This window comes from Dermacentor variabilis, chromosome 9, assembly GCF_050947875.1.
Source record: "Dermacentor variabilis isolate Ectoservices chromosome 9, ASM5094787v1, whole genome shotgun sequence".
Taxonomy (NCBI): Eukaryota; Metazoa; Arthropoda; class Arachnida; order Ixodida; family Ixodidae; genus Dermacentor; species Dermacentor variabilis.
Window position 1 is genome coordinate 68,547,956 of NC_134576.1, and position 26,207 is coordinate 68,574,162.

At 47.4% G+C, this 26,207-nt stretch overlaps 1 protein-coding gene across 1 annotated transcript; it reads right to left on the reverse strand.

Annotated features, from left to right (window-relative positions):
- Positions 1–3,713: 3,713 nt before the first annotated feature.
- Positions 3,714–26,089, reverse strand: LOC142592780 (neurensin-1-like). The gene is made up of 3 exons (XM_075704448.1): positions 25,750–26,089; positions 25,082–25,132; positions 3,714–9,536 (listed from the first exon to the last, which is right to left on the reverse strand). The coding sequence occupies exons 2-3, from the start codon at positions 25,124–25,126 to the stop codon at positions 9,012–9,014; spliced, it is 570 nt and encodes a 189-aa protein (XP_075560563.1). The 5' UTR covers positions 25,127–25,132; positions 25,750–26,089; the 3' UTR covers positions 3,714–9,011.
- Between the last annotated feature and the right edge of the window lie 118 nt (positions 26,090–26,207).

The following is a 26,207-nucleotide window of genomic DNA, read 5'->3' on the forward strand; positions in this document are numbered from 1 at the left end:
AACGTTTTCGCATGGATCGTAGCATTTCTCAACAAACGCTCCCAGTTTGTTTCAATTAAAAGTAGCCGCTCCAGCTCCCTCCCTGTAACATCCGGCGTCCCCCAAGGATCTGTACTCGCACCCCTCTTATTCCTCATATATATTAACGACCTGCCTGTACATGTATCCTCCCATATCCGTTTATTTGCCGACGACTGTGTCATCTATCGCACAATTACAAAGATTTCTGATCAAATTGCACTCCAACATGACCTTAACCTTGTACAACAGTGGTGTGATCTTTGGTTAATGAAGCTTAATCCTACTAAATGCAAGCTCGTTTCCTTTCATCGCAAACTTAATCCCCTATCATTGTCATACCTAATCTCCCACTCCACTGTCGAAAAAGTTCAAACATACAAATATCTAGGCGTCACCTTATCCTCTGACCTTTCATGGAACGCACACATCAGCAATATCATATCACCCGCGAACAGATCCCTCGGTTTCTTAAAGCGTCATTTGCGTCGCGCACCATCAGACATAAAACTTCTCGCGTACAAATCACTCATCAGATCGAAACAAGAATATGCAGCGCCCATCTGGAGCCCGCACCAGGCATACTTAAGAAACGAACTAGAATCTGTACAAAATCGTGCCACTAGGTTCATCCATTCTTCATATTCATGCGACATAAGCATATCATCCCTAAAACGTAAAACTGATCTTGCTAATCTTTCTGTGCGTCGCCACATCGCCAGTCTTTGTTTGCTCCACAAATTATTTCACAGTCCGCTCAATCAAGCACCGCGTATCATCCCACCGGCGCGCATATCCCCCCGTACGTCCCATCCTTACTCAATCGCACGCGCACGTGCTCGCACCACTACTTTTGCGGCCTCATTTTTTCTTCGCACAGCAGTGGACTGGAATGGCCTTCCCCGGAACATTGCAGCCATCACGTGTTCATCAACTTTTGCGGACAACTTAACTACATTTGTTTCTCATGAAGATCACTCTCTGTAAGCTTGATTTGTAAACCCACCCCTTATGTAATACCCCCTAACCGGGGTCTTTAAGGTAATAAAGTGATGTGCTGATGTGAAATTCAAGTCGTTACTTTGGAATTTACACGCCGAGTTTCAGCCTGTCTCTTGCTAAGGGCACTCTTGGCTCGGAGCTGCTCGCTAGGGCTTTAGGTGTACATTCAAAGATTGAGATTTCTACATAATATATATTGCACTATAAAGCTGGCATAAACCATGCGACACTTATACTTGTTTCAACCAATTTACGCGTCTTTGCGCAGCCACCACATGCTGAAAAGTGATGAAATTATATTGGAGAACAGATTTGTTAAAGAGAGAGAGAATAAACTTTTATTCTGAGCAAGCAAAGTGTGCGCCCTAGGTGGGCGGCCTCCTTATTCCAGGTAGCCGCGGGCCACGGCCATCTCTCGTGCCCGTTCGATCAGGCTTTTTTTTTTTAGATCTATAAAAGGTTGGAACCAACAGCCTAAGCCGAATGAGGTGTTGGCGTCATTATACTGCGATGTGTTTCGCGACTATTTGCTGTTAGTCACAACTGTTGCGGTCCGTTTTGACCAGCTTGTATTTATATATGATCGGAGGAGATAGGAGAAATTTAAATGTCGCGTCGCCATGGGATCGCGCAACGCTTACGTCACGAGCCCTGCCAAGCCTCTCTCTCTCTCTCTCTCTCAGGCCGGTGCGTTTCCAGTGGTGGTTATAGCTTCGCATTGGATGATTTCCCTAAGACACGTGTCAATAACCAGTGACGTTGCGGGGACTGCGTCTTGCGTAGAGGCGTCGATGCGTGTGCCCTTGATAATCACGCAGGAAGCGAGGCTCTCGAAGGACTCGCAGGTGTCGGAAGCTTTCGTTTGAAGTGTCACCCAAACAATGAAACGATTCTTTCCTTTGAGCGCTTGCTAACCTTACGTGAGGCCTCCTTACAGCAAAGGACCGATGGAGGAAGCAAGCGTACTATGACAGCTCCCTTCACCCGTCCTCACGTAAAAGGAGCGGTTGCCGCATGCCTGGGTTCGAGATTATCTCTTAAAAGCTTTACGCGAACACCATTATTCAATAAAAAGTGTTGTGTCGTCGCACAATCTTTAAATTGAAGAGCTAATATAGAGAAGCGTGGACGCTTTCTGCTAGTTTTGTTTACTAAACTTTAAAAAAGTAGCGCATTACAGTGCAAAACTTGATGTGCTCCATCAACGCTGGCACACCGGCGTCGTGCAACGCCTATAGCAACGCCTAGCAACGCTTTCATGCCGCACGCGTGACTGAAACGAACATGCCTGGCAAGACGTACCGTGCCATAGCCACCGTGCTCGCGCTTCTCCGCAGCTGGGCGACAGCGCGCATGCGCAAGCAAAGGTCCCGCGGTTAAGCAGTGAGGTGAAGCGCTCGTTCAGGGCCAGGAGCGGCGTAAGGACGCATGAAGGTAGCTTTGGAGCTACCTTATGCTGAGGAAGCACCAAGGAAGCCTTCACCGAGGGCCCCTCAGTAAGGAAGCTTTCAGAGTGACATAAGGTAGCCTCACCGCAATGAAGGCTTCCTTACTGAGGTAACGAAGACCCATTTAAGGTCTGCGTGGCCGTACTCGGGACCGCGAACGTCGTAGTCCACTGTAAAATCATTTTCACCATCAGAAGTGAATAATAAGGGTGCAAATCGTTGTATAACACGCACCCTAACGTCCTTTTTACGCCACCCCCAATAAAATAAAGGTATAATGGTGTGAGTTATAAACTAATATACAGCGTTATTCACTCTAAAGGTGTAAATTATTTTACAATGGGGACGGCGCCTTTACGTTGTTCCTCACCATGGCTGTGTGATAGTGCTGGCTGGTTAAGGGCGCTGGTGAGAACACATGGACACAGCTAGAACCTTTGGGCTAGTATGTAAACTTAGACCTGGTTTCCATGAAAACAAGCAACCATTTTCTTCCTCTCTCACTTGCAGTGATGTAACTTGTAGGGCACAAATGATGTCGTCAGTTCGAGTCCAGGCCGCGGCACGGATGCGACGACAGGGACAAAATAGAAGAAATCCCGTGTGCTGAGATCTTGGCGCGTTGTATTGCTGAGTTAAATTTCCAGAATACCAGAAATGCCATTCTTGGAGCGGAGTCGTGTAATAGATGGGCTCGAAGTTCTCGCGCTCGTTGCACATGAAACCATAAAATTTGGACATAAGTTTGGTCGGATTAAATTGCACCCGAAAGGAACCAAGAACAAGTTCTAGTAAATTTGGTAACTTCTTTTTTTGCCTGAACGAATAATTTCGAAAAAAATGCCCGAACATACGAGTACACTTCCAAATCCGTTACGTCATACTAACGTACCGGTGCGCTGTGTTTCGGTAGCCAAACTCAAGAATAAACATTTTGTTTTCTGTTTCGTCCGCTGTAATCAACTTAAGCCTTCCAAATGATGGTAGATCTAACCCAAAAACAGCACTTCAACATGAATGTATAAGAATCGTTGCTAAATTAAAGTCATTTTAAGCGGTCGAGATTGATATGAAGTTGCTCAGCTGCAGCGTATGTTCCTCATCAAAGCCTACAATTTATGTCGCAAAAAAAAAACATATATTAACTGCATAGTTCGACGTCACTCAATATGCGCAATTGAAATGCATAAATGCAAACACGCAAAATATAAGCAAGTCACACACAAACTATACTTTCAACCAGCACCACATTTATTTCACAAGTTGTACCTCGGTTAAGGCAATCATTCAAAGAAACATATACAAACTCTGTGAACGAAAATGTACGCGAGCTAGAAAAATACACGTCCGAAGAACACATCCGTGGTTTTCTTCTCGTTTTTTTTTTTTATGTTTTGCGAAAAGGCCGACGTGGAGGCTGATCAGCATTTCGACAAATTAGTCGTTGACTGCGAAGGCAGATTGCAGTCACTATACGAATAAGTGAAATCTTTAAGTGCCCCGGATCTCACCGTTTAGCCGTGATATCACTTCGTCATTCATTCACAGTGATCATGCATGCATGTCGCCGCCGCCATTTTCTTACGCCGGCAGATAACTGGGGCACAACTGTTCAGTGAAATAAATTACCCTCGTGCCATGATTAAAAAAGCAACACAAGATGGCGCCAACTATTAGTATGCGCTCTAATGACGGTGTTCTTGGAAGCTTGTTCCGCTGGACAGGACAGCTCAGCGAAGGCCTTTGCTGTGACGATGCGGACAAGGACCTCAGGAACGTGCGTTAGAAGCCAGAGAAAAGTGCGCTAATCCACAATATGTGCAACAGTTTTACGCTTGACAACGTGTACATACTTGTTCACTCCAATAACGTATACAACAATTGCGGTCAGAGTGGCCTGTCTATAGCACGCATCGCACACACAATACGGACACCGTATGAGGCTCCGTAAGCGACAATTAAATAATCATAGATCGGCCTTGTTTCGCGTCGTTCGATCCCTCACAGTCGTCAATTCCAGGTGAAATCGACCTGAAATGTAGTGGCAAGCTTTAAGGGCTTACGAACGACGGCTTCCCTTTTCGGTCGCCTAATTGCTGGCGATTCGTAGAGCTATGCGTACAATGTACGTTTGGACGCTATACATTAAAGGCCATAGCTTGTTGTTTCAAGTAACAGTGATAAAGGATTACAAAAATACAAAGGTTGTAAATAATCAGCAATGGCACATCACAGGCGTAACATTAAACCAGTTCTATACATCTATGAACATTCCATCAAAAGTTATATAGCAGACGACATACTTCTGGAACGGGTTCCACCTCCTGCGCTTGCTGTTGGCTCTGTCAACAACAGTACTCGTCGCGGAGGGAAACGATTGTATGCGTGTTGTGCACGCGCGCTGCTTGGACAACTGTTGTCGACGCCGGGAAGGCCAACGGGGCCCCGCATTAAAATACAGGGTGTCTCAGCGAACACTTTCAAAATTTTTAAAATCTTGCCTGTGGCAGACGGCACAATTCTATAGTCTGCAGTGTGGTCTACTCGAGGAGGACGCGGGCATTTCTTGCACAACAAATTGAAATGCGCATTCGACTAGTTAACAAACAATCACTAATTAAGTTTTTAACTGATTACCTTATGACACGTACTGCAATTTACAAATTCTAGCGGGTGAAACTGCCGGGCTCTTCCACTTGAAAGGAATTGTGAGGATGACACCATTTACGAGATATGCGCCGTCAAACTCGCGGTAAAAAATTCACTGCCGTTCCACTTACTTTCTTAACAAAACGTTGTTTTATGAATTGAAGCACAAACGTAACCGGAAGGTGAGTGCATTTCTCTGCAAAGTTCGCGAATAAATATTTCGAAACCTGTTGTCATCCTGAGAATTCGGTCCGAGTGGATCCGCCTCGAGAACTGCCCGGCTAGAATTTGCGAATTTCAATGAGTGCCGTAAGGTAATTGGTTAAAAACTTTATTTGTGAATAGCTGTTTGTTAGTCGATTATGCACTTCAATGTTTTGTGCAAGTAATGTCCGGGGCCTCTCCGAGTAGGCCAGCTCGTGGACTAGAATTGTGCCATCTGCCACATGCAATTTGAAAAGAACTGTGAAACTTTTCGCTCAAACATCCCATGTTCGAGCAGCACTGGAGGCCACTTAACGAGCTTATCTGCTGCGTGTGGTCTTTCTTTTGTCATTGTCTTTATAGCCCTAATTCAGATGGCGCGCTTGTCATTTTTCATGTTGTTCACGAACATCCGTCGTCCTTGTTCTTTTTTTCCACCGAGTGTGGTGCTCAATCCTACAGCCGGTAGCGAGGCATGAGGCGAGCCCAATATAGCATATATCTCTACAGAAAAGTCAACACATAAATTATCACAAACGTTTAATTGAAGTGTACCCACTAGAAACAGCTATACGTTCGTTATCTATTTTTTTGCTAGAGCCCGCCAAATGATTGCTCAAACTATTTAAGAGGTCGCATCAGTAATAAATCTGGCGCGTGTTTCGAAACGGCTCAGCACATACCTGTATACTATGCAGTGCTTGCTTTAACCACGTTAACCTGTACGCCCATTCGCGGCTCAAGTACGACATCCCATGGACTACATTTTGCTATGCGCGGTGGCACGAACATGGCTGTTGTCACGGTGCGCGTTATCTATTTTTTCTTCGATATGTAGCGCATATTGGCAGGGCCTGCAAACATGGCCGACGTGATGCGCGGTTAGACGCTAGTACAGTGCAGAGACATGTATACGAGAAAAACAGAAGCGTACATGCACACAGCGGTGTACATGCGTGGGCCCGCTCCAGTACGTTTCGTGTTGCTGCACTGTATTATGTACAAGACTAATAACTGTGCATCCCTAACAGACGCCAACTGTCCGGTGAGGCAGCTTTAGAGAATACCATTCGCTCCGCCCTGTTAGAAGAACACAAATCATGTAACCTCCGTATCCAATAATACCATATATTGCTCACGCGTGCGTTGATTATTATTATTTATTATTATAATTTTTTTCGCCTGACCGCTCTACCCAAATTATCGCTGTTTCTCACGTTATCGCTCGTCGCGAGACGCGCGTTTTGTTTGTATTTTTGAAAATTTTATTTGTAAAGACGTGCGGTCCAACGCCATACGAGGAATCTGTATACTTCTGACACTCTAGCAAACCGTACTCTCTCTATGGAAATTGTCAAATTCCGCCGTATTGTCCATTCCGCCATCTGTCAGCTCTGATTGGCTGACGGGCCTGCTGGGGCCCCTCTGATTGGCTCAAAACGCCAACATGGCGGAATTCGACGATGTACAGAATAACATCTCGTGTTACCCTCTCTGTCTTTGGCCGTTCTACTTCTCTCTCTCTCTCTCTGACATCCTACGCGGTACGACACGCCATCCAAAAACACAGCAGCTATAGGCTTCTATTATAACACAGGTTAGCCCATTCACCGCCATCGGAACGATCGATCTGCCAATAGCTGACGTCATGTGCAAGTTTGGAAGAACGCCACGCCACGTCAACGCGATCTTCGTCGGTAAAGTGCAACAGGTGTCGCCTATAGAGTGGGAGTCCGCTATATATATTTACTGAAGGCAACCAGCGAGGGACAAACGGTCATTTCAAGTACAGAATGTAGGGACCATCAAACGCGGTTACACGTACACTGTTCGCTGCAGCGTGCGTAATTCAATTGGCCACCAAATAGTCCTCGAGGGAAAAACAAACGCTTTACGAGCTCATTGTGATCCATCGAAGGCTGCGTTGTGTTTCCCGGCCTGCGGCTGATGGCCTCGCATTTGCTACGGGTACCTTTCCTCGCCAACTGTGCAGACAGTCGCCGCAAGCTTTAGCTCGGGTGCTCCTATCTAAATACATGTAAAAGGAGAATTCGTCTTTCTCGGCAACCACTGCACTAAATTTGACTGAGTTTGCAGCATTTAAAAGAAAAACTTAAAATCTGGTGACTGTTGGTTTCGAATTTTTGAGCTAGGCCGTCAATATTTTATAAAAAATTGACAAAAATTGCAAATTTTCAGAAAACGAAACTATAAAGTTTACAACTCTGTAACTCAACAAGAAAAAATGATATCGCAATTCTGTGAATTGTATCTGATAGCACATCTGAAGCGGACAAAATTGATATGTTACATATGAATCTCAAAAAATGTAGTAATATGTAATTACAACTTTTGCAGAACCCTCGTAAACAATGTAACAAATTCACGTAAGATGTAAAATGACATATAATATTTGTCCGCTTTGAATGATCTAATGGATGCCGTTTACAGAACCGCGATATCTGTTCTTGATGCAGAGCTATTAGTTTGTAAACTTCATGCTTCTATTTTTTTCAAACTTCTGAATTTTTGAAAATCTTTCTAACAAAATTCAAGCCCTAAATCAAAATTCTGCTTCCAACAGTCACTAGAATTTATCTTACTCTCTCAAATGCAACAAATTTCATCAAAATCGGTCCAGGGGTTATCTCAGAAAAACGTTTTTGCGTTTTTACATGTATTTGAATAGGCCGCGTCGGAGTTGGGCCCGAGCTAAAGCTTCCTCTTAAGGTCGTAAACACGTACACACTCCACGACGATTAGAACGACACTCACACACCTGCCGCCGAACGGTGCCAACAAGAATGGTCCGCTTACGTCCGCCTGCCACCATGGAGCGACACATAACCGAGCCTGCAAGCTTCACGCTTAGTTCCTTGCAAGCAGACCTTCCGCTATTTATCTTCTTTTTCTTGCTTCCTTGTCTCCGGTTTTCACGAATATCGGCCGTTTAACTTTTATTTTTTGGCCTGGGCATGGCGTTATAGTATTGTGTAGGTATACGTCTGGTGAACGCCCATAATTGACTCGCTATTTTACTTTATTTTCTGTTGAAGGTTCATTGTCGCTGACATAAACTAACTGGTTTTGACAGATAACTTTCGCTTGAAAGCGCATTCTCTGGTGTCCGTCTGTGATCACGATTCCGGCACACGTTCGCGAAACATCTGCGGGAAACACGGCTACTGTACCCGCGATGACCGCCAAGTTACGGCAAGGTCAACCACCAAGATTTTCATTTAATTCCACCGAGAAACGCGCATGGTGGGCTCGGGTGCGCTACACGCTCTTATACGCCAGGTTTTCGACAACGTTCCCGATCTCCCGTTTCCGTCCGCACATCACAACGAGGTAAAGCACTGTGCCGCACACGCCTACCGAATGTAGACCTCTCCTAATCCTCTGGGCTAGTACGCCCTCTTACAGGCACAATTCTTTTTCGATCCCCCTCGTTTGCGTCATTCAGAAGGAGCGAGCAAATGCCCGTACGCGTGTCCTAAGCTCGAGGAACATGACTCTGCCAGAGTCTTCCGCTTTCGGCCGCCAACCCCAGCGGGACACTGGGTCACGCGTGCGGCTCGTGAGCGACATCGGCTACCCGTTCCCGCACACCGGACGACCGCAGCATCGCACGCCACAAGTGGCCGCGGTCTCAAACGAACGATCGAGTCCTAGCCTCGGGCGCATCACTCAGTCCCTGAGCGGTTGCACGGCGGTGATCTTCTCGGTGACGGGCACCCTGAGGTCGTCCTCCTCTTCCTCCGGCGCTCCCCTGGATTCGCCCACGACGGGGGCGTACGGCTCCTCGTCCTGCCAGCGCGGGCACAGCGCGGCCAGCATCAACGCAGCGGCCAGGAGGGAGCCTCCGCTGCAGAACATGCAGAGGCCGGCCAGGCGCCACGGGTGCGGCCTCCGCACCAGGCTCGGCGGGGCGGCGTAGCCCACGCCCAACGCCGCGACGCCCAGCAGGAAGAGCAGCGCGCCCAGCCACACGGACACGCTCCAGGCGACGCGGGCGGACCGCCTCGACCCGTGGCGGCGGGACGACGACGAGCCGCCGTGGCCGTGGCCGTAGCCAGAGCCGCAGCCGGAGCCCCCGTGCGAGCCCTCGGGGCAGTCGGCGTAGAAGCGGTGCAGGTGGCAGCGGACGCCGAACAGCCGCCGGCTGCTCGACTTTCGCCGTCCGGGCGGCCGCACGGGGCAGGGGACGCTCACCTGTCGGGGACGCGCCGCGGTGCGGAAGTTGGGTTTTATTTTGTGTTATTTTATTACGTTCAAGATGCGTCACACAACTCTTTCTTTCCTTGAACAATGACAGACGACTAACTGAAATGTACCAAATATTCACACTGTGTAAACCTTCTGAAGTATTATCTATGTGTTCTGTGTTTTACCCTGCAATGTTTGTTCTCTCTCTCTCTTTCTTTTTGTTTTTGCCTACCCTGCTTGGGCCCGTATAGGACCTCCAGCGTGTAATAACTGAATAAATATACTGTGGTCTGAAAGACCGTGCAGGTGAGGTTACAGAGGCTCAGTTAACGTGTTATTGTTGTAAAATGTTCCCGAAAACGCCGACGTTTCTTAAAGCTGGCTTCTCCTCAGTAAGATTCACCGTGTGGAGAAGCTCGCTTTACCTATTCCCTTCATTTTAGGAGCGATAGGTGGCGCATTGAAAGTATCTATCTGGCGTGCGTGTATTGCAATTGAAAGCGTTTTGCAAGGCAACCGGGGAAGCGGTGCTGCAAAGCAGTAGCAATTAGACAAATTCGCACCAGCCGGGTCCAATTTGCGCTTTTCTAGATTCCGAAACCAACGCTGAAGTATTGCAGCACGATGCACAACGAACACTCTTGTAGGCGACTTCATAACGCATTCTCTCGTGACGCAGGATGCTATGAACGGTCCGCACTGATGACTCTGGATATGCCTGCGGCGTTTGGTGGTGGAATAGTGGTGCCACGAACGGGGGCGTACAACTGCCAGAAATAAGAGGCGCCATTTTGGACGAAGCGTGCAATATGAACACTATAATCCGACGAGCGCCACAATGTGATGCGATTATGACGTGCAGTTTTGCTGTTCAGGCTTGCGTAAATTTGAGATAACCGGCTCTAAAAAAAGCCTACCTTTCAATTTTCCTTCAGGTGATTATAAAGAGAGAGTGAGAGAGAGCGAGACCTGCGTATAAAGGAACTTCACGACGTCGCCGCTATTCATACACACTCTACAGGCTTTATAGAACGGACAACTAAAAAGGACCTTATCCTGGTCTTAAGTATCCTGAAAGGGGTATTCTGTACCTCAACAACTGCCGCCATTCCTCTCGCACAGCTCCTCGCCTCCTTTCAGTATGGCGTTCTATTCAAGTCGACCCTGTACGCCGAAGAAAGTATGCGCGAAAGAATGGGAGCCCTTACTGTCGTAAACTAAACATTTATTCAGTGCATAAGGAAGCGGAGAAGGAAAAGGGCAACACACGTTGCAAGGCCAGCGAATTAAGACCGCAATGGCGAGTCTTTGAAAAGGAGGCAAAAAAAAAAAAAGATACGAAACGATAGAGAGTATTCTTGGGACAAAGTCTTTCCTGACACACAGCCTTTGGAAAAAGAAGAAAGAAAAGAAAGAAAAAGAAACGCATCTGCGCGCCAGCACAAAGGGCTTTTCAGATAATCCGAACACGCCTTCGCACTGTTAGGTTTCGAAGGTCGATATCTCGGTCGTCAAGAGCTACCGTAGGCTTTTTCTCCCTCGGATGTCTCCTAAAGCGCCGCATTTTTCTTGCTCGCACGAGAAGATATGTGCGTCTTCGAGCGAACCCCCGTATAATCGATATAGTTTCACGGATTTCTTGCGGATTTACTACAAAGCGTAATGCTCATCTTCTGAACTTATGTCAGTCCAGCAGAAGAACACGTGCGTTAGGTGTGAGTTTGCCGCCTCAAAAGCACAGGCTCGATAAGACTGCATACATTCGTCACGTTGCCGATTGCAACGCATATCCTTCTGCACCGTAAACTAATTTACATCATTAAAAGTACATAAGGGTGTAAATCGGTCCATATCCCACACCCGTACAGCCAAAAAGGGTGTAAGAGTGCGAATTATAGATCGATTCACATCCTTTCGCACACTTAGTAGTGCAAATTGGTTTACAGTGTATATGAAGACAACGACACTGCATATCCGAATGTAGTAAGTGATGTGACGGTTGGTCAAGCCACAAAGTGTTAGACACTTTTTGTTCCACGGCTATTATCGTCGAAGGTAAATGATGAGAAAGGTCACATTCTAACGATGACGTCGCTGTCGAAACTTTACGCACGCGGCAATAGAGAGTGCACTTGGATATAGCAATGTGCCCTTTCTGGTTCAACACTTCACTACAAGGTGGGGCTACCAACCCGGTTGCTCACGTTTGCGTCTCTAGTAACCCCGGCATTCCACAAAGGGCAATACATTTAAGGGCACGTCAGAAGCTAAAGACGGCTAGGATGAACACCCGCTAAATGAAACTGTCGGCTCAACATGTTTCATAATTGCTATGGACGTATGGACGACGCTAAGGGGACTTGCATCATCCTCTCCGCTCCGCCACCCCCATTCTCGCAGTAGCGTAAAGAACCAATTCCGCCCACTACTCACACACCTGTGCCAATAATGAAACGCCCACGTGAGTTTTTGTAAAGAAAGGAAAGAGAAGAAAGAAGCAGAATCCATTGAAAAATGTATTTCCCAACCTAAAAATTTAAATAGTTTGCACTTGATTACTGCAATGTGGCCTTTGCCTTTAATCGTCATAGGGCACGTCTGCTCTCCCTCTCCTCCTTCTCCCCTCCCACCCACTGTGGCGGCGCTAAGACAATAATATATATATATATATGTGTGTGTGTGTGTGTGTGTGTGTGTGTGTGTGTGTGTGTGTGTGTGTGTGTGTGTGTGTGTGTGTGTGTGTGTGTGATGTTCTTTACTCCTAGAATTATTTCTCTGGACACTGTCCAAAATATATGGTTGCTCCACCGTTGAAAAATTTCTACTGGTTTCAAGGTCATTCTGTTGCTAAATTCATATGTTATTTTTTCATTCCTTTTACTCTCCTTCCCAAAGTTCCGTTCTCTTACAGTAGGAATCAAACGTCTTTCTGAATAGCATCTTACTGTTCCATCCCCCATAGTGGGTACGCGCCATCAATATAATAACAAACTAAAGCAAACTCACTTTGGTAAAGACAGTGGTATTTAGGTTGTCCCACGTAACTCCAGCCAAACTTTAAGAATATGCGAATGCCACTTGGCTGGACAGAGCCAAGGTAATGTTGTTTGTCGTCGCTTGGACATACTCATATTATTTATTGAATTGTGCCTAATTACACAATTCGCATAAATTAATTAACCAACTTCCCAAATATTACAATTAGATTAAAAGTATCAATAAGAAAATTGCAGAGCAACATGAAAAACTCCCGATACAGCTTTCCGTTTCTCAGTATGTGCTACATAAAAGTGTTTTTCCAAGCATGAAAGAAGCCCGCGAACGCACAAAAAAATGCCGCAAATTTAATCGAAATATAATATTTGAGAAATCGATTGGTTAATTAAGTAAGACCAATTATGTAACTAGGCGGAATGCAAAAAAAAAAAAGAATAATCTGAATATCTCCAAGCGACGGCAAACAACCTTATCTTAGCTCTGTCCAGCTAGGTGCGTGGCATTTGCGTACTTTTATTGCTTGGCTCAAGTTGCGTGGGTCACCCGGTATTCTTCCAGGATAAATGTCCGTGTGGTTTCGAAACACAACAAGCACGTCCGTTGCGTGTCGCGACGGAGCATAAAATTATAGCTTTATTTCATGCATTGTGTTATTTTTATTTAATGCTGCTGTTTGAATACCAACGAGCAAATCGACCGGCCCAGCGCGGTACAGCTGTCTTGGTCGACGGCCGAGCGCTCTTTGGTCTCAAGCGATTTGGCGGCGATCGATCCAGCGTTTATCGACTTGGGTACAGGTCGATATAGCGGGCCGGGCATGATGCATGCCGCACCGTGGCTTTCGCTGGTCGGACGGGAGACAGCGTCACTCTTTCACTTCCGGTTTAGCCACATCAAGCCATAGCCTCCTATATTTACGATCAAGCGAAGCGCGACCTTCGTGTCCGCGTTGTCGATGATAGTTTCGTATGAAGTCGGCCGCCGGCATCTAAGTGGCTGGAAGCTCGTTATGAGAATGAGTATGGAAATGAGCCAGCGAAATGTCTATGTCGAACAGCCCGATGGCGTTCCAGCGGTCTTAATACAGGGTCAATTAACGGGCACGTTTGACTCGTCGGGCAGGTGTGGTCAGGTAACTTCCAGCTATTTTGTTGATGGAAGCTCGCTGTAGTTTCGTTTTGTGCTTATTATTATTATTATTATTATTATTATTATTATTATTATTATTATTATTATTATTATTATTATTATTATTATTATTATTATTATTATTATTATTATTATTATTATTTCATTTATTATTATTATTTCATTTATTTATTTTCTTAATGCCAGCACATCGTTTGACGGCGAAGGAGCCTCGTAGAGTGCAACGGGTCAGCTCGCGATCGGTGGATACGACCGCTGGTGATCAAGGAGAAGCTCGAGCTGACCTGTAATAATGACCGTTACTGAGGTTTAACTTTCCTTATGCTGGGCACTCAGACTGTGAGTGACGCCGTAGTGAAAGGCCCTGGATTAGTTTTGACCGTTTGGGGTCCCTTAGCGTGCACTGGAAGGACGGTGGCATTTTCACACCCTCGAGCTCGTGCTCAGCTGTGTATAACGGAACCACTGTCCTCCCCCGCCCTGATTTTTCGACTCGAGCAGTTCCTCGATGCAAACAAAACTCGAGGGCTTGTCGGATTCACGGAGATTACTTAATTCTCACTCTTGGTTGCCTAGATTGTTTCGGTTCAACTCCGGATAGATGTCTTAAAATTTGTGACCTGTGCTAGCATGTGCAACGTACACCCCATGTACTACAATGAAAGAAGACGAGCCCGAATGGATGCCCTACGGCGAAGACGCGGGCAAGATATCCGGACGTCAGGTACACCGGCGCAGCCAAATGCCCGCAAAGAAACGCTTGCGCCCTCAGCGTCGTAGATTCCCAGGGGCGGAGCGTCTGCCACAGTCATCGCGCAAAACCCTGAGACTGCAAAAGAGGCGGCGATCACCCCAGCAACTACCGCGAGAATGGACGCAGCTGTCGTCTTTTTCCGATTCTGAAGCAGCTGTCAGGAACTACGCTAAGGATCGCGTGTCGACAGAAGCCCTGGAGGTACTGAAGCACTGCAGCGTTCCGATCCCCTATACGCATGCGTGACGTGGGTTCCTGGGTTCCGGGGTGACGAAGCGGCACATGTCGCGGGCCAAGGTCACGCCTGCCGGGCCAACCCTTCCTACTCTCGCGGCACCCGGTCTGCGTCAGCGGGCACAGAGACCGTGCCCATCACCTACTCAAGCGATCTTTCAACATCACAGGCTGGAACGCAGGGTGCACCCACTGACTTACCCAAAGCTCAACAAAGAATAAAGTACCATACTCAGAAGACCTTCAAAGTAACACTCACGCCCACCGAATACTCATGCACAGACTATACCCAATGCTACAAGGACACCACTGCCCAATGTGCGGCGTATCGGACACCCTGGCGCACCTGATCATCGAGTGCCCATGGCATCTAGTCACAGACGAATCGCCCCCACCGGAGGACTGTAACGCCAGACGAGAAAGCGAAGACCTTATAGGAACGTGAGAGGCCAAGCTCGTCTCCGAGGACCTGGAACAACAACGACGCCTGGTCGTTACGGCCAAGGAGGCAGTGAAGGCCAGGAGGTTCCTGGAATGAGGAGACCATCCCACCTAGAGTAGAACCGGGGCTCAGCCCAGTACACTGTTTCGAAAGTAAACGCTCATTGCTCCTCCTCGTGCCAAGGAAAAGCAGCTGCACAGAACATGCGCAGCTTCCTCGTTGTAAGTTCATTTGTACTGCCTCGCACAATTCTACAGTAGTCGTGGGCTCTACAGCGGATATATGTAGTATTAATGTTGTCATAAACGCAAGATAATCTTGATCGCTTCCGAATAACGGAAGATAATGACTTCTGTAGGTTGCGCCGCGCACGATCATACTCATAACTAATAAGGGCAATAACTTATTTCATATGGACCTGTCAATTAAAAAAAAAAAAGCGGTACACCTACTACACACAGCACACGTTCTCAAGAAACTGGTTTCTTCCAGCACCTCGAACGATCGAAATATTTGCAATTCACTCGCACACTCCCCTGCTTATTAAACAAATATTCAGACTTGCATTGACCTTACTTGTCTGACACGGGAAACGTTACAAAATATATTTCTCTCATTGACTCTCCACAATTAAGATTGTACGTTGAAGTGTTTTATGTGCTCTCTCTTTCCTTATTCTGCTGCTGCGGTATCCGATCGTGTTGCGTCATTTCGTCTGCATAATAAGTGATAGCAAAACAGTAAGCTTTATTATACGGTTATTTTTCTTCCAAAGTTTAGCGATCGCATATTTAGCATAATCAACAATGGCTTTCGCATGTGATTGCGTAGCCTCATTACAAAATCACGCCGTTTGTTGATTCTGCTTGTATTCTGAGGTTTATGTCATATAAAATGGAAGCTCAATTCCAGAATCACGCAGCATATAGTTTAGCGCTTGGCAATGCCGTTCCTCGTAAACGTGCATAGTCCGTGCTTATTATGCGCTGTTTCAACGCTATAACAAATGCGAAATGGCCCGAATTTCCGTTCTTCTGAACGAAATTATCTAGGCTCGAGGCGATCCCACGGTAACAAAGTTAATTATTGCTCGAGCGTCCTCCATGTTTGTCCAAACCAATTGCTCGTCGGTACACGGTTAGTTAGGCACCCCCGCCGCATGATTTAGTCGTGTCGACTGCGTGGCCGTGCTTATCGCGGCTGAGTGCCACGTGGGTTCGGAAAGACGACTGTCGAAGGACAAAGCGAGATCGATGTAAGCGCAGCGCAAAGATGGCGCTCATAAAATGGCTGTCCGGGAGTGTGGGGATTAGCCGAAGGATTAGCGAAAGTGCACGCTCCCGCTAATCCTCGCAGCGCGAAAAAAAAAAAAAAAATGGCCACGCGTGGCTTATGTTGCGGAGACGGCCATATGTGTTCGGTGGACTGGTGTATATAGACCTCTGTAAACGAAGAAGAAAAAGAAAAGAACTCGTGCCCACTGTTGTCGTGCCGGTGCTGTCACGGTTACAATATGGCTCTGTTGGGAAGCACAAGCTTTACTTAAAGTAACAACCTAAACAAATAACACTGAATAAGTTTACACAGCTCGAGGTTTCTTTCAAAGCTACTCTTATCTATTTCTCTGGAAAAGGTTGGCTACTATAGCGCAGAGAAACGAAATCCAAGGTGCCCACTTTTTTTTATTATTTCGCGCCAAAAACTTCGTGCCGGTATGCCATAGTGACGTCATGGATTTTAAATTGCTTTCTAGTATTTGGGCCTTTTCCCAGTGGAGTTAAGCGGCAATTATAGTGCGTGTGTGTGTGGGTGTGGGGGGGGGGGGGGGGGGTGCGTCTACTCAACCCTACTCGGATATGCATAAACATATGGTAGAATCTTTTCATTCTCACCTCTGCATTTGGATTTAGAAGGGTGAGCGGGCTTTTCTCGGTAAAAACGCAACACCCTTCTCTCCGTAGTCGCCATTCTGCCCACTAAGAATTCATTATAGTATATACTACCGACATGCTTTGCGGCAGCTGTAGCGCAGTGCAACTCGTGAAATTAGTTCCCAAGTAGCGCTTTCCATAACTGGCCGGTCGCCTTCGCTTAAATATACGTCGTACATCCCAATTAGTCGGCATGTGCTGTGACAAACAGTTTTCCAGCGTAAGAACTTTATTTAGAACCGAATATAAGGGCCTCAGATTGTCGAACTTTATTTAGAACCGAATATAAGGGCCTCAGATTGTCGAACTTTATTTAGAACCGAATTTAAGGGCCTCAGATTGTCGAATACAGCAGGCGACGCTGCTAGCTGATCCGTAGCCGACGCACTCGACCGCTGTGTATTAGACAAGCGTGATATTCGACTCGCTCGAAAACCCAGCGCGATCCCAGTACGACACCCTACCATGTCCTTCAGCCAACACGGAGCTACATACATTTCCCCTTTCCCCGGTACAGGGTAGCCATCCGGAGATATCCTCCGGATGCAACATCCCTGTCTTTCCTTTGACTCTCTCTCTCTCTCTCTCTCTCTCTCTACGCATCATAGACACATGCTGTTGACGCGTACCGAACTGCTGGCGGAAGATGACGACGATGATGAAAACTAATTATTTATACAGTGGCATCGCACCAATTAAATTAGAGTTGCCGCGATAGTCGCCTATAGCTCGTGTGAGCTACTTTGGTCGAGAAACGGCACCCTGCAGCAACAGCGCCATGGAGCCATGTATGTGGTGACCGGCGGTTATGTGGCGTGAAGCTGCGATCAACCGCACCACACTGGAAGCGCTGTTACGCCACTCGCCTCTTCTAGCATTCGTAAAAGAAAGTGTACAGTAGCGCTACCATGGTCTCCGAACCTATCGCCTCGATTCCACAAAAATACTTCGCGACGAATACCTCGCTGTTGAACAGTTTACGCCAGAAGTAGATTTCACGTTCGGGACACTGTCGGCCGTCGCACTGAAAATTCTGCCCGCGCCGATGAGACACAGCGTCGCAAGGTGTCCGCCACCGACACAGTTACTCGCGTCTATAAGTTTACTCTTCCCCAAGAACGCCCAAACACGCATGTTACAGTTGGTATTTGTTTACTTGACAACCGTGTCGGATTAAAGTCACTGTACGTTAACGTATGTAGATCTGGGATACATATCAAGTCAGGAGAAAGTAAAAAAAAGAATAGAGCAATTCATCGCCAGCGCACCATTGCCCCTACACGGTGCCTCCATTAGGCGTCCCTATGGAATACTTCGCCTCGTCGTGGCGGGAACGGGAGGTGCTGTTCTTTGTGCACTTCTCGAATGCCGGCCGGCCCGCGTGGCCTCTCCGGTTCCTGTTCCCGCAGCTCTGTCGTGCAAGCGAGCGCTCGTGCGTAGCACCGCCCACGCGTTGTGTTGCGCATACAGTATGCATGCACGCACCGCAGGTGACCCAGTGCTATGCATCAAAAGGAATCGAGGGGGCCGCGGTCTTCCCCACCAGTCCTATACATTATAAACACGATTTCCTTTCGCACAGAGGCGCCACACTTTCCGAATAGCGCGGGTATAACCGGCACTCTCACGCTAGAAATTATGATAACGTCCGCGCACACTCGACGTTTCGGTTTTGGTTGGGCTGCATGCCCGCTGCCATTGATGAATGGAATAAAATCCCGGACAACGTCGTTAATGAGGGTGAGAGGGAAACCGAGCAATTCAAAAGTCTATAGTTATTACTCATTACAAGTGTTAATATGCTTTATTCTGCATTGTGCTGTACGTATATTAATTGTTTTCTGTGTATTGTAACCTATTGTTTTCTTTGTTCTGGTTTGTAACCTTTTTCTTTCTATAGCTTTGTGCCTGCGTCTTTCTTGCACTTCTCGTTTTACGACATTCCTTTTGCATTCTTCGTTTCGCCTTGCGGCTCCTCACAAGCTGAAAGTCGTCATCGGAGAAGTCCTCACTGCTAGGCGAGTAGACACTGGTATCGTCGCGGTCGCTGTCGCTCTGGAGGCCTGTTCGCTTCCTAAAAGCTCAGCCACCACTGAAGTCCCCATCCCCAGCAGAGGCGCGGGGACGTCAAGTTGCATCCGTGCCACAATCCATGCCGGCTCCCCCGTGATATACACAAAGATCAGGTGAAAATAGCTGAGCTAGAAGAGCCTATACCTGTCTTCAAGCACGTCGACTATGGCACCAACTTCGAATACTTCAGCCAGTATGATTCTGTTTGTACCGGAAGTCGCTACCGACTCCTACCTGAGGCGACTCAACAGACAGTCTGTCTCGGTGCTTGAAGCAGTGACGCCAAATAAAGTCGCGGACGTCAGAGTCAATACACGAAAAAATGTATTGACTGTTGACGTTGTACATGAGGCTGCGCTGCGAACTTTGAGCGAACTTACGGAACTTGGCGGCATGAAGGTCCGCTCGTATATTCCTCTGGACAGTGACACCACTACTGGTGTCATCTAAGATGTGGACGTCTCCATCTCCAGCGCTGACCTGCCTATTCTAGTGAAGCCACCCATTGATGGCTTCGCCATAACTCACATGTCTCGACTTGGCGAATCCCGCTGTGTGAAGGTAAGTTTCAAGGGCGAATCTCTTCCCTCATACGTCAAGGTGGGCCACTTTAGGCACCCCGTGCGACCATTCATCCGAAGGCCACTCCAATGCCACTCCAATCGCTGGGCCACGTGAGCGCTGTGTGCGAGAACACGAGAGTTTGCTCGCGCTGCGCAGAGCCCCACGCTGCAGACTCCTGTGTAGCCACGGTTCTCAAATGCCCCAATTGCATTGGGTCCCATGATGCTACCTCAAAGGACTGTCCCAAAATGAAGAAAGAAAGGGAGGTCTTGACGCAAATGGCGAGTTGCGGCCCAGAAGCGACGCTCCCGACACCGCCGGACTTCAAAGAACACAGATGCCTCCGTGAAGAGCCCGCCACATCCGACAACTCCTCCTCCTCTGCCCGCTAGGCTTGGCGGAGTCGAGTCCAAGGTCGTGCCGCACACTACCAATACTGAAGCTTGGCCCGCGCTACCAAAGCGACAGCCCCCGCCACAGCTGAAGCCACAGCCAAAGAAAACACCGGAGCTACAGCCAATGGCACAGTTGAAGCCACAGTTGAAGCCACAGCCGGAGCCGCAGCCGGAGTCCCAGCCTAAACCACAGCCGGCGCCACGACCGATGTCACAGCCGGAGCCACAGTCACATCAAAGGATACAGCGCACCGGGGCCGAGTCCACAATGCCGGCTCCCGATAAATTGTCCGAAGAAGACCAGCAAGTGGTTTTGATGCTTCGGTCCCTCATAAATACCCTTCGTGTATTTCTCAGCAAGTTGCATACTCCGTTAGCAGCGAAGTGCATTGCAGTGCTAGATGCTCTTAATCCAGTGATTGCAACTCTCGAGTAAGCCCCATAGCTCACCCGCCGCCTCCTATTTGTGCAAGGACCACTGGCCCTTTGGTCGTCCCAGATGTGATCAACGTAGATCACCAGCTATGGAACTCCACTTTGTTGTCACGGTGCTTCACTGCACACAAAACCATCCACTTCCTTTCTCTTTTCTCCTTTCTATTCCCCCTTTCCCTTCCCACAGTGTAGGGTAGCATACCGGACGCTCGTCTGGTTGGCATCCCTGTCTTTCCTCTCTTTGATATCTCTCTCTTTTTTTTATTACTTGCTCCCTCCTTATGCGCGGATCCCTTTTAAGTTGTAAAAAATGCATGATGATGGTGTCAATCTTAAGTTAGGCCTCCTTACATCAGCGGCTCCTATTTAAATACATGGTAACGGAAAATTCGTTTTTTCTCGGTACCCACACCACCAAATTTCATGGGACTTGTTGCATCATTAGGAGCAAATATTAAAACCTGCAGACTGAGGCAATTGTATTTTTTTCTCATGTTGGTCATCGATTTCGTCAGAAAAATTCTTGAACATTTCCAAATATTAGAAAACTGCAATATCAAGTTTACAGCTCCGTATCTCAACATGGAAAGACAATATCCTTATTCTGTAACCTTCCGTCATTAAGACATCTAAAGGGACCAAATATGGTCATTATACACAACTCTGAAACGTACCACTAATTTGTCAGTGGGACTTTTGCAAAGCCTTCGTAAACGTTGCAGCAGTTTCGCGTAACCTGTGTACTCAAACACCACATCTGTCCCCAATTCACAACCATCATAAGAAAGACTGCTAATTCCATTAACGCCGCCAATCATCTTCAAAGAAAGAAAGCGCCGTCAACTTTTTCTTATTTTTTAAATTTCGCGCTGGAACCCCAGAGCGGGTACGTCACATAGTATGACGTCGCCATAACTTCAACGCCCCTTCTCGCATTTGGGCCGTTGCGGCTGAGCAAAAGTTCTTGAAACTTGCCAAGTTCAGTCCTTAGCTAGCACAGTGTATATAGTCCATCTTTACCGATAAGGAGATAACTAGGCTTGAGCAGACGACGTCAAACTTAGTGCCGTCACGGTAAGCTGTATGGTTGGGGTTACCTTCAATTGGCCTCGCCTCCAGTCTTTCGTTTTCCCGCGGAAGCACTTGTTTTCTCGAAGTTTTACGCAGACTTCAAGTTCGCGGGCACTATACGTCATCGCCCGGCAAGGCTCGACACAGGACAGCTCGCATATGTAATACGAGGCGACCATCTCTACCAACATTGCATGCGTACCAATTACCCGCTCCGTTCCCGACGTAATCACGCAGCGACATAATAAACACACCTTAATCAGCGCACTGGCATGCAAATGCAGTCAAGATTATATCTTCACGTCTATAGGTCTTGTCCATAAGCACTCTTCTTTTTTGAATGAATTGAGCTGAGGCACGGCTGACGCATGCTTTGTGTGATTTAACACTGTAGGCATCAGCGAGCTCGCGAGTGAGTTTATCGCTGTGTTTTGTTTAGTGCAGTGTAGTAGCTATTGGCAAACTATTGGCAAAATTAGCTATGTCGAAAGGAGACCTCGTGTGTTCGAAGGCACGGCAAAAATGGAGATTATACGGAGACACTATGCGAACGCGCCGCGGATGCTTATGTGTAGCTGTATATATGCAAATCGCCTCAAATTGAAAAAATAAAAAAGATAGCTCTGGAAGAATCAGTTGTCCGTGGGCTGCAAGTAGACCAAAGAGCTCTCTCCGTCGTAGCGAGCGTCTGCAACCCGCATCGGATGGACAATCGCTCTTCGATCGACTGATTCACCAGCCGTTTTCTTGAATTGGATCAGCAATGGCAGACTTATTTATAACCATCGCTGGCAGTTACGATGGTGTTGCTTCAGCTACGGTTCCGAACGTTATCAACAGACGCGCGTATTCCCCCATTTATATCTAAACCTCTTAAATACACAGAGCTTAGTCTGAACTGCCTCTTTCGGTGCTATTTCAATTGATCCAGTCAATATTACTCGAAAGATTTCCGTGTTATCTCACAGGTGCATCTGTACAAAGCGACGGTCAAGGCATTTCTGCAGCTTTCTTTTGCCTTTCGGTTGAAATACGAATGTGTTTTATCCAGCCTCATCAACAACTGTGGAGCTATAGCAGCGAGTGATATGTTGCAATGAAGTACGTGCAAGAAGAGCTAATCTCGCCGAAAACTGGCACCATCACCGACTCCCGCGCTGACCGTAGCAGACAGCAGAGCGGTGACGCTGAAGTTGTGCGTCCAGCATTATTGAGCCTGCTAATAAAAGTACACCTCGTGGGCCATACGGGGTCATCCCTTGACGACCATGCAATGGGCATCTTCGCACGTATACGTATCGCCGAAAAAAAAAAAGAAGAATGAAATAGGTAGTCGGCTGGCTGCAATTTGTGTCCACAAGGAACTGCGATTGCCCGGAAATTTCGCGTAGGCTCGATGACGCCCGTCTGTTGATTCGTCGCTATACCACGTCACTCAGTACCCAGGCTACATATACAGTGTGTTGCAGATGGAACGTTTCCGTCCCGCGTTCATGGTCACGGCTTGCGTCCTGCATTCCTTGAGCAGCGCACGTCCGTACTGCGGGGATGTGGTCTTCTAAATTGGCCTGCGGCGCCCGGACCGCGACGGATGTCTGCATGGGTCCCAGTGTTTGTGCATCGCGACGCCATCGGGCCCCTCTTTAGTTTATTCCAAGAGATACTCAGTTAGCGTCCCGTTCGTTGCGCATGTTTGCTTGCTTGTTTGTTTACGAGTGACGAGACCTGTAGCCATCATCTCTGCTGTGTATGAATCTTATACAAATTAGTGCGACCTGCATTGTTGTGTTTCTGTTCCTACTGACACAGTTCACTCATTGTCCTCGTCTTTCTTCAGCCCTCGTGTTCTGCATGTTATCTTCTTTCTTTCTTTGTTTGTTGTTTCTGATATTTATTTATTTTACTTCGCAATACCTCTAAATGCTCTCGAAAGGGTATTGGATGGCGGGGCGGGGGGCATATACATAAAGAATAAGGCGAGCTTAACGGGGACCAAAATGTTACACAATAAAACACAATACAAACAAAGCAAAGTGACAGGCGAAGATAATTCGTGGAAATAATTGCGCAGAAACCACCCATAATGATTGGCAGTTTAATCCACTAGCCCAACTCTTTGGGGAGGCCGTTCACTTTATTAAAGAACCACTAACCGGCACATGTGTAGCGGTTCCAGCTCCAATTCCAGCAGTCGCCAGAGGGGGAGAGGGCGGCGGGAGAGGCGGGTGACTGCCCTTCTCGAGCGCTCCACCCCAAGGCTCTCGAGCGACAGCATATGTGCATCGCTTAGCCCGCACGACTCGGTTATAACGCTTAACGCAAGACGTTACGAAGGCAGGTCTTCAAAGGAGCCGAGCTCGACCTTGGCACTGTCGGCCAGTTGCCCATCTTTCAGAACCTACGCAATGGCCTCAGATGCGTAATGGTTTCTTTAGGAAATCTCTGTTTCACCGTTACAAGTGCTCTAGCTGCGGTAGAATTCGTGAGTTTTGTGAGAACTAGGTTTGCATCGAAGATTATTTGTTTTAATCTGATATATTCGCTGTTGTCGTTCTATCGTTGACTATCGCACCCTTGGCATGAGCGGTGAAAGCCTGACCGCCGCCGATGATCAATCCACGAAGACGAAAGGAAGGCATTAGCTTAGAAAAAGGTTACAAAAAAGTGGCAAATATCATATATGGGCAAAGCTGCAATAACGTTTTAGAAAACAAATTAAATACAAAGTAGAGAACCATAACAACAAAACATGGCGATCAAAAATGAGAACAGTCACTAACAGATACATCTATATTTCCAAGGCACACACACACACGCACGCACACACACACACACACACACACGCACACACGCACACGCACGCACGCACACACGCACACGCACACACACACACGCACGCACGCACACGCACGCACGCACACACGCACACGCACACACGCACACGCACATACACACACACACGCGCGCGCGCGCGCGCACGCACACACAGCGACGAAAAATTTACAAAGATGGACTTACATTGCGGAAGTGTTTCGACGAAGTTAGTAAATACTTTCCAGAATCTTTTCCCCTCAGTACTAACATTAAAAAGTAGCACACTACATTTTAGGCCATTATGGTTTTTAAGAATATGAAATACCAATGGGACACTAAAAATAAATAACGAAAACAGTAAGCAGGGCCGCTCCATAGTGTTTACTATGCAGCTGTCATTACGCAATTGCTGATAGCCTAATGAACGGAAATAACGCGAAACGACCGCGCTTAGCGGCTGCAGCAGTTTCAATTCTTACGATTATTCATTTCCGCCACCCTGTACATGTTTCACGTTATGAGGTGGTTTGCCGCACAAAAAAATTAAAATATAATAATAATAATAATAATAATAATAATAATAATAATAATAATAATAATAATAATAATAAAGAAAGAATGAATGAAAGAAAGAAAAGTGTAACGGAAACGATGTTAACGCTGCAGACCGGCAACGAAATTGAGGCACTTACCTTGTGATTTGTTTTCAGCAGCAACCGCTCGCTCGGCGAGTCCATTCGGAACTGCAACAAGAAAAACAAAGCTAGAACTGCGAGTGATGTAATATGTCGTGTCGGGTCTAGAAATCACCAGCGCGCGTATTTGCGGCAACCACTTGTCGAACACGCACACACTTCTCTGTGCTGCAAAACTCATCGATCCCCGACGGAAGGCAAGCCCGCAGCCCTGGCCGATTAGGCGAATTACGAAGAGCCACAGTGCATGCTAGTGGGAAGCCACGCACGCCAGCCTTATTGAGTAGCACTGCTTCTCCGCAACAGCTTGCCCGCATGCAGCGAAGTCAACCTTCAAATATTCAGGGGCACCTTTCTCCTTACCGCGCTGTTTTCGGCCTCGCTTTCGTGCTTCGACGACGAGAAAAAAAACCACAGGATCTTGCATCGCGGACGCCTGCTGATTCGTATTGACATTCAGGCTATCCGCGACAATATATGCCGCCTACGCAATATCAACAGGCGATCGAAACCTTTACGCCGCGTCTGACAAGCACGGACAGACACTCGAGAGAATGCTCGGTTTTCCCCGTACGGCTCACGTTGAAAGACAATCAGTCCGAAGATTTCGGATTGGGCTTCTCCCGCAAACATCTGTGCCATGCTGATGAGTACTTCGTTCTTACCTTGGCGGTTGCCTAGGGCTTCCGCTCGCCCGGCCGCGATCCGAAGAGTTCGAGAGCAGTCATGTCGTGGCCGTGCGCCACTCCACTGAACGGCGCCCAGTGAGAGAGAGAGAGGAGAGAGAGATTAAAGAACTAAAGGGAAAAAACACGGGCGTATTAAGCTTCTAGGGCGCTCGTAGCGGCGGCGAAGGGAGTATAACGCCGCTGCGCCTCGGGATGCGGTTTTGTAGCCTTTTGACATTTTGCGCCTCCGCGTCGACCTCAGCGCTCCCCTGAAAGCTCATTAGCCCGAGGCCATTAGCATATTGAAGCAAAAGACGCAGTCTTTCGCTCATCTTCATTTCTTTATTGCTCTTTGGCTAATGTTGCCAATGAACGCGCGCATGGAAACGACGAAAAACGACGCTCTTCCACGCTGTCGTCGCGCGAGGTTTTTGATTTTGGAAGCTGCCGCGCTA